Source organism: Eschscholzia californica, unplaced genomic scaffold (genome assembly GCF_041429995.1).
Source record: "Eschscholzia californica isolate CP2 unplaced genomic scaffold, dmEscCali1.0.p SCAF_1, whole genome shotgun sequence".
Taxonomy (NCBI): Eukaryota; Viridiplantae; Streptophyta; class Magnoliopsida; order Ranunculales; family Papaveraceae; genus Eschscholzia; species Eschscholzia californica.
Window position 1 is genome coordinate 52,423,490 of NW_028238198.1, and position 13,404 is coordinate 52,436,893.

Genomic DNA, 13,404 nt, shown 5'->3' on the forward strand with positions numbered 1-13,404 from the left:
CTTTGTATGTCGCATTTTGTTCGAGCCTCAGGTGTGGTATTTTCAATACTACCGTTTGCCTTGAAATTTGACCACATATTTATTGCCTCTTTAATCACCTTCTTGCCTCTTTTTTTTGTTAGCAAGATCAATCGCCTCTTTAAACAATTGATAGATGTAACGGTTGGACAAAATTTATTAGTCGTCCTTATCGAATATTCAATTCGATGAAGATTTCGCTCGACAAATTATATATGCAAATAAATAGAACAAGAAGTAATAATTTTATGAATGAGTCAAGTATTGAATACTCTCTCCTTAAGACTCCGGTAAGGTGCTAAGTCGTCTCTCAGGATAAAACTCTTACCTTCTTGAAGCGCAGCACTTCGATCTTCAAGAAACTTCAAATTAAGTAGTAGAGAACTCTCTTTACCACTTACTTGTGATGCAAACTCTAAATTCAAAAAACTTATTGATTGATTAATTCTTAAAATAAAAACTAAATTATATTTCTGGAGAGTATGATGACAATATGGAGAGACATACCTAGAGACGTGTCTCTCCTGATCTTAACTCAACCACGGAAATGGCTCACTATTACCAACAATACGCAAGTATATGGGTTAATGGAATGTTTGTCTCAACCGCCCTTACTCTCCTCTAACTGAAGATATCTTCTAGTTGAAGAGGGATTAAGTTAATTTTATAGAATGACTATTTAGTAAATGAAAATATTTAAGTGAGCAAATGCATTTTGATAAATTTATACAAGATTCAGATTAGATTCAAATATTTTTTTTTAGGGCAAAAGGTATACTCAATCCGCCTCCTGGGACTCCCACTTGAACCGCCTGTGGGAGAAACAAGGGTTTCCCTCTCCTCTCACATGTTCAGTTACATAGAGAGGGAAATCATTGTTTCTCTCACAAGCAGTTCAAAGAGGTCGGTCATGTAGACTTGTTGGTTTGAGGGAGCGTCTTAAGGCACCTGGCAAAATTTCTATTTGCGTTGGGTGCATTTTGACGTTGGGTACGACCTGTGTCAGGCACCTAGGCGCTCGGCGCCCAGTTTGGCTGCTTTCTTTTCCTTCTTCTTGTGTTCTTCTTCATGTGTTCTTCTTCTTCTTCCTTTCTTCTCCGTGTCTTCTTCTTCTTCTTTTCCTTTGTATCGTCACCATCATCATCACTTAAAGGAACCACCATTGAATCCTAAATCATCAAACCACCATAAAATGAGGTTAGAATTTGTTTTCAAGCAAAGTTATGGTTGAATATAATAGCAACCCCAAACACAAACAAGATATAAACTCGAATAGGTTAGCTTGAGGGGTTCGGACTGGTCAGTCCGAGCGCTTTCTCTGAATCTCAGACTAACCAGTCCGAGACCTTAAGCAAGGGCTCGGACTGGGCCAGTTCGAGATCTTTTGGGCTGGTCCGAGTCCGAACCTTTGTTTAGATTTTCGGATGGGTCGATCCGTGTAGAATATAACCAGGCACCAACAGATGTTTGTGGTCAAAAGAGATTGACGTTGATCAATCTCTTCTCCTGGGTGCTAATGACAATTTTCTCGCGGGTTTTAAGCAGAAGACACAACTCACAAGTACTTATTGTAGTCTTACACTTAGACTCCACACTTACAGTGGAGTTATAGGTATATAGCTAATTTACTAAATTAGCTGCAAAAAGAATAACTTGTAATTTTGTCTATATCACTGACATAGCGTACGAGAATCAAAGTGTAACACCCCTATTTTCTTGCTATACCAAATTGGGTGGAAATAATAAAAGTCTAGGTCAGTTTTCGTACAAGGTGTCAGAACAGTGTCTATTGCACGTCAGTTTATATTAAAATTGAATCTGGTGTATATATATAACGAATCTAAGTGTGATTTTCATATGGTTGGAAAGTTCTATTCGTCTACATTCTAGTAGTTCAAACGATTTGTTAATACGAGTTCCGAGTGAAGAGTTACGATAGTTTTCGTACAAGGTGTCAGAACAGGATCTACTGCACGTCGGTTTATATTAAAATTGAATCTAGTGTAGATATATAATGAATCTAAGTGTGATTCTTATATGGTTGGAAAGTTCTGTTCGTCTACTTTTTAGTAATTCAAACGGTTCATTAATCCGATTTTCGAGTGAGAAGTTATGATTGTTTTCGTACAAGGTGTCAGAACAGTCTCCGATGGACGAATTTATTGAGATAATTCACATGGTTTCTGTTCTTTATGCAATGTATCTCCTAGGTAGATACCTTCTAGTGGTGAGTCTATGTTTGTTAATTATTATTTTTATTTGCTTGTTTGAGATTGCCATACACGTGAGGATCACTTGTCATGTGTTGTTGACTTGAATTGTTTGGTGAGCTTGTTTGTAATTCTTGATAAGAGTCAATGTTTGTTGTGTATTGGTCTGAGATACCTGAACAAGAGCTTGATGATTGTGTCTTTCGACATAGTGTGTTTGTCGACGTACATGTCAAGTTTGTGGCTATAAAGGTTTACCTTAGTTAAAGGCATGATATTTTCTATCTGCTGAAAAAAAAAAGGAAAGATCGTTGTATTATCAGGGTTAGTATTAGATTGAAATACGAGAACCGAAAAACCTAATAATTAATCAAAGGACATAAATTATTAGTTTCGAGAAGGATTGGATAAATCTGATATATTATGTTAGTATTCACCGTTAAATTTCAGATAATGCCAATAATGAATATGAATGCAATGCTTCCTTGATTGGGGATTGAGCTTGCCTACCCGAGACTTAGGTTTGAGGAAATCTACTGCAGTTGGGTTAAAATCCAGCTATTTTATTTTTCAGGTATTGATTGTTCACTCACGTTAGGTGTTGCTCGTTGCTCCAGTTTGATGGTCTCAAATCTTCGATTTCAAGGCCGTTAGCTTGAGATTTGGGATTTGGGGCACTACACAAAGTCTCAAACACATTATGGAGTATTGGAGTGGTATGAAAGTTATTTCAACTTGTCAAAATTTCATAATCACACACCTATTTTGGCAAAGATCTAGTACTATCTTGTCATTCCATTTTGACCCGTATCTAAATTCTAATCAAATAAAACATTTAAGTCCATAAAGTATGTGATCCAAATTCCTGATTGACCCCTGTCCTGATCCACACACTTCTCTATCTAAAAATGGAAAGCATATGAAAATATTCCATTTGACCCTTATATGATCCAAAAGGCCATCAACCCACCAAGCCAATCGTGGCCTATTTTCTACTTTTGAATTTCATCTTTTGGTGCACACGTTCAATTTTTTTTGAAGTTCAACAAAAAAAAAAAAAAAAAAAAGTTCAATTTTATTGAAAGGGTAAACTTATATGTTAAGGCATTTCCAATAGGACACTCAAATTCTAAAGCTTAAAGAGACACTTGAGATTTTTAGAAATTTTTTCTATGGGACATTCTATTTGACACTCCATGATGATGTGAGACATTTAATATAGAGACACTCTAAAATTATAGTGTATTCTTGAGACCCTATAAGTGTCACTCTAAAATTTTGATTAATAGAAAATGTTGTTTTTTAACTTCTTTTTTACTATTGAATTCAAGAGTGACATTTATATTAAGTAGAATTATTTTAGAGATCCCCATTGGAGGCCAAAAAAAAAATTAGAGCGTCTTTATTTTGACACTTAGAAAAGAAATTCTTAATTCACACTGTACAACTAGAATTGTTTAGACTTTTTTTTCAGAATGTGGCATTGGAGATTTTATTAGTGTGTCATATTATTAGCTCAGGTTCAATAACGTTATTTTATGTGTTTTTGATCGAAAGTAATGGAGGCATTTTCAAAAACAATGAGATATATAACATTTTCATTTTTCCTCGTATATTTAATTTGTAGCTTGGGGCATTTATATTGTGTTTTTGAATGACATTTTCTTATGTCTTAGCTTTGTGTTTCGAGGAAATAAATGTAGTTCTTCACAAACCAATATTTCTGAGTTTTTTTTCTCAACTTATAAGTTGTTACTAACCTTCTCTTTAGGAATCTGTTTCGAGAACCTGATTCGTTTTTCTCACTTAAAATCCACTTTTCACCTTTCTTTTCCATTTTTTACTGTTTCGCCATCTGCCCTTTTCTTTCCACATCATTCTTCCAACCCACCTCTCTTTGGCCACCTATTCTGGGGGAGAAAGTGAGTTGGATTTTACTTGTTTGTTCAGGATTTATGTTCGACATGAATTGAACATAATTTTATTATTCCAAAAAATGTTTTGGTTAGAAAATATTTATTTTTTCATGTTTGTATAATCTTAATTCGGTACGGTAGTGGTGGTGATATCGAATTTTAGAAAAATTGAGACTCGATGAAGGTGTTTTTTTTTTGTTGAAAGTCGATGAAGGTGTTGGTTTAAAAAAGATTGAAACTCCTCGTGTCAAACTCAGAGAATAAAATTTCCAAAAAAACTAGTTTGTTTATATTTTAAAGGAAAAATGGTCCTAAAATCCATCCTATAAATAAAAATAGGCAATTAGTCCTGACTCGACTAAAAATAGGCGATCAATCCAAATTTTTTTGTAATAATATTAGTTTTAGGTAAAATTATTAGTGGAAAAAAAACCATATTTGACCGGAGGTAAAAAAGTCAACTTTTTTTACCAAAATATCCCTAAGTTGTGTTATGAACAATCATAATGTAATACAAAAAAAAAAAAATCTTATTTTGTTATTTAACTCGAAAACAAAATCATTTATCTTCGTAAGCCAATTATTGGTTTCTCGTCATAATGCGTTATGAACAGAAATCATACGTTATGAACTAACACAACAGAACACAATATAGTTGTTGTTGAAAGTGTCTTTAATATGGGTTGATACCTAACTCGGTTTTCGACCCCCCAACCCTTCGACTTCGGTGTAGGATTTTGGACCTGATAACAGGGCTGATCTCCAAGGCAGAACTAGTATGCGAGGAATGGCTCCTAGATAGAGTTGATATGGGAAGCATGACTCTGTGTGTACGTCGGTTATTATCTTAGCGGCATCCATGTGTATTTCAGTGAGGAAGTGCGTCGGTGGGATTAGCGTTTTAGTGGCTATATAAACTAAAACCCTAGGGATATCGTAATGTCGAATTCTCACGAATTTCTTGTGTAACTTGTTTGCTTATCAGGGTCGAAATCATCGCGCATTTATCGTCGTGGAGTAGGTCTCGCTAACCGAACCATGTAAATCTCTTGTTTTCTGTGTAATTGTTTATTTCATATCGCTTTTCTTAGTTTACTTGATTTCGTCGTAACAGTTGTCAAAATAGCAGAAACAAAATTCATACTAAAGTATCAAATAAATCCATTAAAGGTAAATTTTCTCATTAGTTCCTCAATAATGCCATTTCTGGCAAGAAGTCGATTGATTCGCGAAAGAAATCGAGTATTCCATCATTTAAGTAAGGTCCATTTGCAGTTTCTCCCTCCAAAACAATGTTACATATATAAAAAATAATTATACTTTTTGTTTGGCGAATTTGTTTGTCCATTTATACTATTACTTAAACAATCTTTGAAGGCTCTTTGGGTGCATAGGTTCAAGACATTTTGTTTCTTTCCTTATCGAAACAATTGTATTCTCTTTTAGGGTTTTCTTTCTATCTCTAGAAATCTATTTTCTCGACACACATTACGAACTGTCAGACTACGTAAATGCTTGTCTATAATACGTTATTTTCTAACACATTATTTTTCCTGTGCGTTTTGTAGCAAAAAGCAAAAAAAGAAAATTGTCATTTTAGCCAACTGAATCTCCGATCGATTTAGGATCCCACTGATTTCCAGGTCATGGTATGAACTAAGGACTATATCCCAATCTCTATATTTTAAGTATACAAAAAGATCAATGACAATGTAAAATGAAAATTAGAAAAATTTGTAAAACTAATATTTTCACGACGCATCTAAGATAGCGAAAAGTATTGCTGAGAAATTTTTCTTATGTTTATTTTTCATTTTCTGCACGATTTTTCATTCTGTGCACCGTTAAGCATATTGACACTAGTTTTCTTATGCTTTAATTGTTGATGCAAATGAAAATTCATATTTAAATATAATTTCTTCTAATATTTTATATGAGACCAACATATCCATGCTTGTGAAAGAGTCTAATTCAAATTAATTTTTTTTCTCTAAAAACAATTTCAGTTTCAATTTGCTTATCACACAATCCTATTTATTCCTTGTAACCCCAAAATATCAAACAAACCAAATATATTATCAAGACATAGAAAGTAAAATAAGAGATCACCTGTCACTAGAAATACACATGGACGTTTCAATAGTCTATAATTTTTTTCGTAATGTAACTTTTGAATATTTTCATCTTAAGATTGTTTTAAAATAAAGGTCAAAATTCACAAATGAAAAATGAAAGTCTAATAGCTATAGAATTTAAAAAATAAAAAAATCGTTACTCCAATAGTATTTAAATGATTTTTCTTTGACCTTTTTGGATCATCGCTTAAAAACGGAAATCGAGGAATCAAAAATCTTCCTAGGATGTCCCTCTTTCTCCTGTCCATATTCATTTTACCGCCTTTCTAGAGAAAGAAAAGACCTCTCTTTCTCTCTCTAAAAGCTTCTGCTATCTCTCTGCAAGAAGGTGGTGGCGGTGCGCAGTTTGAGGATTGGCAGTTTACTGGTTCAAAACTCTTTCTCTCTCTAACTTCGTCTTCTCCGACGAAACTGCTGGTACTAACCTTGACAACATCTTTTTTCCTCATGGATTCTGCGACGTTAGCGACGAGACCTTCTTCATCTTCATCTTACTTCACTGGATTATCGAGTCGTAATCCTAGATCGTCTCTTTTGACATGGTCTTACAAAGAAAAAGAAAGGAAATTTTCATTTAGGTCTTTGAAATGTATTCATCATAATACTAACAACAACAACAACAACAACAATTCTATCTCTTCTTCATCATCTCCTCTGAAATCGAAGAATGGAAACCCTAGCTCTTCGTTTCCATGTTCGGCTGTGACTGAAACTCCATTTGATACATCTGAAAATGTTATTTGCAAACTTGAACGCCTTATTTCTGAGTTTGAATCACTTTCCGATCCGATTGATCGAGTTAAACGTCTTTTACATTACGCATCTCTTCTTCCTCGATTAGATGATTCAGATCGTGTTCTTGAGAATCGTGTTATGGGATGTACTACTCAAGTTTGGTTGGTAACGAAGATGGATGAGTTCGGAAGGATGAGATTTTATGCAGATAGTGATTCAGAGATTACAAAAGGATTTTCTTCTTGTTTGATTTGGCTTCTTGATGGTGCTTTACCTGAAGAAGTATTGAAATTGAAAACTAATGATTTAGAAGTAATGAATGTTGGAGTTCATGGTCGTGCTAATTCAAGAGTTAATTCATGGCATAACCTGTTGATTAGTATGCAGAAAAGAACTAAATCACTTGTTGCAGAGAGAGAAGGGAAACAACCTCTTGATCCTTTTCCTTCACTTGTTATCACTGCTGATGATATTCAACCTAAAGGAAGCTATGCTGAAGCTCAGGTTATAATCAGTTTATCATCTCTGTTCTCATTATTTCCCTCTGTTTTTTTTTTCTTATTCTTTAATTGAATCTTGTAATTGAAAATTAGATGCCTTTTAGCTTGTTCATCAACAGTTTTTTGCTTGTCATGTCTTTTTTCTAGAAGTAGATCTCAAGATGAATTAGGAAATATGCAAAGTGATTCAAATTAAAAAAAAAAGTAGAAAGTAATAGTTCAATTTGATTCCTGTAAATTAGGTTTGTCAACGTTATAGAGGACCATCTTGTGGTTCTATATGCATGTTGAAGTGGAAAGGAAGTCGACAACAAAGAACGTTCTACTTATCGTAGTTAAGTTAAAACCATTAAGAGAATTGACATTCTTAGCATTTCTAGATCATTTTATTTTAGCTCCTAATTTGCGCTTCAACGATGATAGACATTTATATTTTCACATCGGTCGTAGTTAGTGATAGTTGTTAAGTGAATCTGTTGATTTCTTTCCAGAAGTTTATGAGAGGGACAGTGGGTGAATCATTTATTTCTTAAAAATAAAAACCGGTCTATTAGGAGCCAAAAAATTAATTCTGCTGACGAATGTCGAAAGTTCGTTAAAGTTGTACACCTCGTTGCTAGAAAATGCAATTACCGGCATCAGGCGAGCACAACAAATATCAAATTTTGGTATAAAATGATATTTGTAGTTCGGGTATCTTGAGAAACCGTAAACTGTGTAAATTTTCTGCTAGATAGCATAACTAAGAATATAAATGGACATCTTGTGAATATCAGAAACCTAACAAGGTTCCATTGGAGTATAATTGCAGGCAAAGTTTTTGTTCCCTGATGAAATAAGAGTTAAAGAACTAGTAGGCGTGTTAAAGGAGAAACAAATTGGTGTGGTTGCACATTTTTACATGGATCCAGAGGTTCAAGGCATCTTAACAGCTGCACAGCAGCAGTGGCCTCACATTCATATATCTGACTCGTTAGTTATGGCAGATACGGCTGTCAAGATGGCAAAAGCTGGATGTAAATTTATCACAGTGCTTGGTGTAGATTTCATGACGGAAAATGTTCGTGCAATCCTTGATCAGGCTGGCTTTGGAGAGGTATTGCTACCTCAATTTCGTATGTCTAATTTCTTAAAATGTTATGGTTCCCATTGTGCTTTTATAGATTCTTATCTAAAGTATTGTGTTGATTATATGTTATAGGAGAATTTAGCGATTGATTGATGAATGAGTAAAACAACTGAAATATCAACTCTTGTAGAGCTCTTTCCTTGTTCTTGTCTGCTTGATGTATAACCTCTATCTTGTCCAGAATAATATTATTAGAACTCTTCTTCCGAGACACTATTATGATGATTTACGTCTACAGAGTTTTTGATGGTTTTGTTGTTTCCCTCCTTCCAAATCTCTGCCAAAACTATATTAAAAAAAGTATTAGGCAGGTACCTAATTGTTTTTGGAAAGTGACTGTACTCTCTGCTTCAAATAGTTTGGTAAAGAAATTTATTAAACTGCTTATTCGCTAATGAAAATGATATGGCTTAGTTAACGGAAAATCGGTTTACCATAAATGTTCGACACAAGAATAAATCTGAACAGTGATAATTTACCACAATAACATAACCCTGTTATTTGGTTTATAAGATCTATCTCTGTTAGTGCACAGAAACTGACTTGAAGTAGGATTCTCTGTATGATGGGCGAGTCGGTGAAAACACTTCCTTTTTGTTGTTAATTAGTAGTATCTTGATTCTTAACTCTGACAAGATCTATGCAGGTTGGTGTATATAGAATGTCCAATGAACGCATAGGTTGCTCTTTGGCGGATGCTGCTGCAAGTCCTACTTATACAAGTTATCTTGAAGCAGCTTCAAAATCCCATCCTTCTCTGCATGTGATCTACATAAACACTTCATTGGATACAAAAGCTCTGGCTAATGAACTTGTCCCTACAATTACCTGCACTTCTTCTAATGTAGTGCTAACCATTCTGCAGGTTGGTAGTTTTACTAATTCCTATGCATCATCTGTACGAGTATTATTATCATTCTAGGAATGGCAGCTTTCTAAGTAGTTGGAATGGGCAATCCCCCTGACCAAACTCGGGGACCGGATCCGGATCGGGCAGACCGATCTGCCATGCTTAACCCCCCCCCCCCCCCCCCCCCCCCCCCCGTTTGGTCATTATTTATGAAATTCTGTAATGTAGGTTGAATCATCAAAGTAGACTTTGTGCTTATGCATAAAACTATATCACATATACATTATATAGTGTACAATGTATGTATATAGGTATACACGGCACATGGGTTGTTTATACATGCACATATAAGAATTAATGAAAAGTCAGCCTGATTACTCTGCCCGGATCCTCAATCGACTATGTCCAATCCTGATCCAATCCCATCGGCAACTACTTATTGTCTTCACTCTTCACTGAAAGATTAAAGTGTGAACTATAGAGTCAGCGTGTTAATTCCTTGTCAAAATTTGCATTTTATCAGGCATTTGCTCAGATACCGGAGTTAAATGTATGGTATGGTCCCGATTCTTACATGGGTGCAAATATAGCTGAATTATTTCAGCAAATGGCTTGCATGACGAATGAAGAGATTGCTGTGATACATCCTAAACATGACAGGGACTCTATAAAATCATTGTTGCCCCGCTTGCACTATTATCAGGTAATAACTCATTTATAATTTGAGAATGTGGAGCTTATCAGTTTAGCTACTTGTATAATGCTTGAAATATCTGCCTGTGATTGTTAGATGAGAACATTACACATTGGTTTCACTATGCTATTATTCAGTTCGGGTTTGAACTTCTCACATTATTCGTATAGTCGTAGCTGACAAATTGAACTTTGAAATTGTAGAGAAGTAAAACTGCAGTAAAATTTTCATCTCATTGAAAAGTTTGGCACTTATGAGTTTTCCTCTTTATACCAGGATGGAACATGCATTGTTCATGACCTTTTTGGTCACGAAGTTGTGAAGAAGATCCATGAATTGTACTGTGATGCATTTCTAACAGCTCACTTTGAAGTCCCTGGAGAAATGTTCTCCTTGGCAATGGAAGCAAAGAGAAGAGGAATGGGGGTAGTAGGCTCAACCCAAAACATATTAGATTTCATCAACCAGAGAGTTCAGGAAGCTTTGGATCGGAACCTTGATGAACATCTTCAGTTCGTTTTAGGAACAGAAACAGGAATGGTTACATCAATTGTTGCTGCAGTTCGGAAATTATTACGATCTGTTAATTCTGCTCCTGGAAGAGCAAAAATCAACGTCGAAATCGTATTTCCTGTCTGTTCAGATTCTTTGTCTAGAACATCAACAAATTCATCTAATGGCTCAATTTCTGTTGAAAGTGATATCAGTAAACTTTCAGTTGTTCCTGGGGTAACAGCAGGAGAAGGGTGCTCCATCCATGGAGGTTGTGCTTCCTGTCCATACATGAAGGTCAGTTATCTGGCTCCTTAATCCTATATTATATATTAGACTTTTCCATTATTTTATCACTTCCAGTATCACTTTTAGTTGTAGGGGTTCAAAACAGCCCCGCCCTCCGCATGTCTGGGCCTGCCATGGGAACGCTCCATGCACAGCCAACCTGCCTTAGTGAGCACACCTGACCCACTAAGGCTGGGAAGCCACCAGTCAACCAAGGCCATTTCAGCACACTAACCATGCTGGGAAGTTACTTTGCAGTACAGAAAATATGATGAATAACCTTGAGCACCCCAATGGCTAGTTGGTGATTATTTAACCAAAATAACCCTACTTATGGCTGTTAGGATGGGGTTGGAATAGTTTGTCAAAACTTCATTCACTTGTATGTTCAGTATATACAAATTCCTTGAACTCGCTATCTGAAATTTGGCGCTCTTTCTATGCCAGATGAATTCCCTGAGCTCGCTTTTAAGAGTTTGTCACAACCTTCCCGATGAGAAAGGTATCTTATCAGCCTACAAAGCAGGAAGGTTCAATTCGGTAACGCCACTGGGAAAGTCAGTTGCTGATGTTGGGTGCGAGCCAATTTTGCATATGCGAGATTTCCAGGTCAGTTTTTAATTAGATTCTCTTTACTTTTGGCATACAAAGACTCCCGACTTCTTAACTTAAATATGTAAATGACGTATAAATTTGCAGGCAACACGAAGCTTGCCAGAGAAACTTGTCAATCAAATCCTTCAAAAATCTGGTAACGAGAGATAAGTTACCTTTTAAATCAGACTTTATGTCCAATACAATTAGTACCCCATTATTCCAATATGACGATTTGCTTGGCCATCCTCGGTGGCACAACTAGAAGATTTTGTGTCAGTTTTATGTTTCTGTTTCCTTTGTTCAATTTTTATTTATTACTTAGTTGCTGCTTTTTTGTGTTCTAATTTTGCTCATCGAATTATTTAGATAATTTATGTATACAAAAGGAAGAGAAAGTGATCATATACTCATTGTAGTTCGTTCCTTGACCTAAATATATGGGTCGAAAACTCTTATTTTAGACATTGGGTTGCAAGGGTTTGATCTGTTATGTTATTTGTTGAAATTGAGATAGGGCAGGGAGCTCTGCAATCTGAATTTTATCTTAATGCACTATGTTCTCATCTAAAGTTATTGGAATGACATGCGACTTAACATTACAGTTTTGCTCTGAGTAGTCAAAGATTTGCTGATATCTGATAAAATTCAGTTTTCCGCTAGTCCAAAATGGATAACTACCGCCATATTTCAAGTGGGTTGTAGGTCGAAAAAAGTATCCCTATGGGCCTATGTTAGAAGAAACTTGTATAATCTAATAAAGGCGACATCTTTTCTTATTAAAGGCAATCTGGCTAAGACAAACTGAAGCATCTGACACAATTCAACAGAAGAGAGGGCAATGTATCCTTGGGCCCTCCTCCAAATTCAGAAAAAAAGAAAGAAAAACCTCATATTTCTTCTTCACAACCCTTCACCTCATGCTTATTATCTCCATCTTTCTACATCAAAATCGTCAAAAAAACAAAGAAACCTTGAGTGTGTTCATTGAAGCATATCTACCCACCCTTTTCAGTTTCGATTCAGCCAATCTGAAGAAAAAAAAAGTCCTCAATCAGATGTAAACCTTAAAATCACTTATTGTAAATGCTAATTACATCACAAACATTGTATTTGTATGTTTGTACGAGTAAACCGATGCTTTTTGTGTTCGCCCACCAGCCCGATCTCCTGGGTTAATTCTATTTTGGCCCCTTAAAGATGACCAACTGACCAAAATGGCCCCCAAAAGATGACCAGCTTCTAATATGGCCCCCTTTCGAATTTTTCCGTTAGTCAATTTCAGTCAACATTAACAGCTGATTAATTTTTTCCCTATTTACCCTCATTTGGAATATTTTGCCCTAAATGTCATTTTTCTCTTTGCTGTCGGAAAATGGTCAATGGCGACGACCGTCGTCGTCGTCGGTGACCATCACAAAAAATAAATAAATAGTAAATGATTTTTTTCTTCTTTTTCCCTATTTCTTTCTTTCTCTCTTTTCTGAAAGGTTCACACCTTTTTCTCTTTCCCTCTTTATCTTCTCCTATCTCTTCCTCTATCTTCTTCTCGCCCTCAAACCTCAATATATCCGAGCAAATTACTATGAATATGGAAACCTAGAAACAATAAAGTTTTGTGGTTGGATCTAGACGAAGTGGTGGTCGAGTCGGTAAAAGAGATCTTAATACTGAAGTTACAGTATTTAAAGAAATTGGATTTGATCTATCAACTAGGGTTTGTTGGTGTTGTTGTTGATTTTGATGATGATGTTGAAGATTTGGAAAAGATGTAGAAGAACCATTTCTTGATGATTTCCCAAATGGCATTCGACAAAGACTACGAACTTACCCATTTCAACTT

General features: G+C 35.5%; 1 protein-coding gene across 1 annotated transcript; it reads left to right on the top strand.

Annotated features, from left to right (window-relative positions):
* Positions 1 to 6,390: 6,390 nt before the first annotated feature.
* On the top strand, positions 6,391 to 12,069 carry QS (quinolinate synthase). Its single transcript, XM_086654156.1, has 7 exons — positions 6,391 to 7,518; positions 8,326 to 8,610; positions 9,290 to 9,508; positions 10,017 to 10,196; positions 10,464 to 10,976; positions 11,415 to 11,576; positions 11,667 to 12,069. Exons 1-7 carry the CDS (start codon positions 6,727 to 6,729, stop codon positions 11,730 to 11,732), a joined length of 2,217 nt encoding a protein of 738 aa, XP_086510282.1. The 5' UTR covers positions 6,391 to 6,726; the 3' UTR covers positions 11,733 to 12,069.
* Positions 12,070 to 13,404: the final 1,335 nt, after the last annotated feature.

Excerpts from the sequence above, each read along its gene's own strand:
- QS (XM_086654156.1), top strand. The coding sequence starts at position 6,727 with ATGGATTCTGCGACGTTAGCGACGAGACCTTCTTCATCTTCATCTTAC. Across the intron at positions 8,611-9,289 it reads ATCAGGCTGGCTTTGGAGAG|GTTGGTGTATATAGAATGTC; the intron begins GTATTGCTACCT and ends AGATCTATGCAG. Across the intron at positions 10,977-11,414 it reads CTTCCTGTCCATACATGAAG|ATGAATTCCCTGAGCTCGCT; the intron begins GTCAGTTATCTG and ends TTTCTATGCCAG.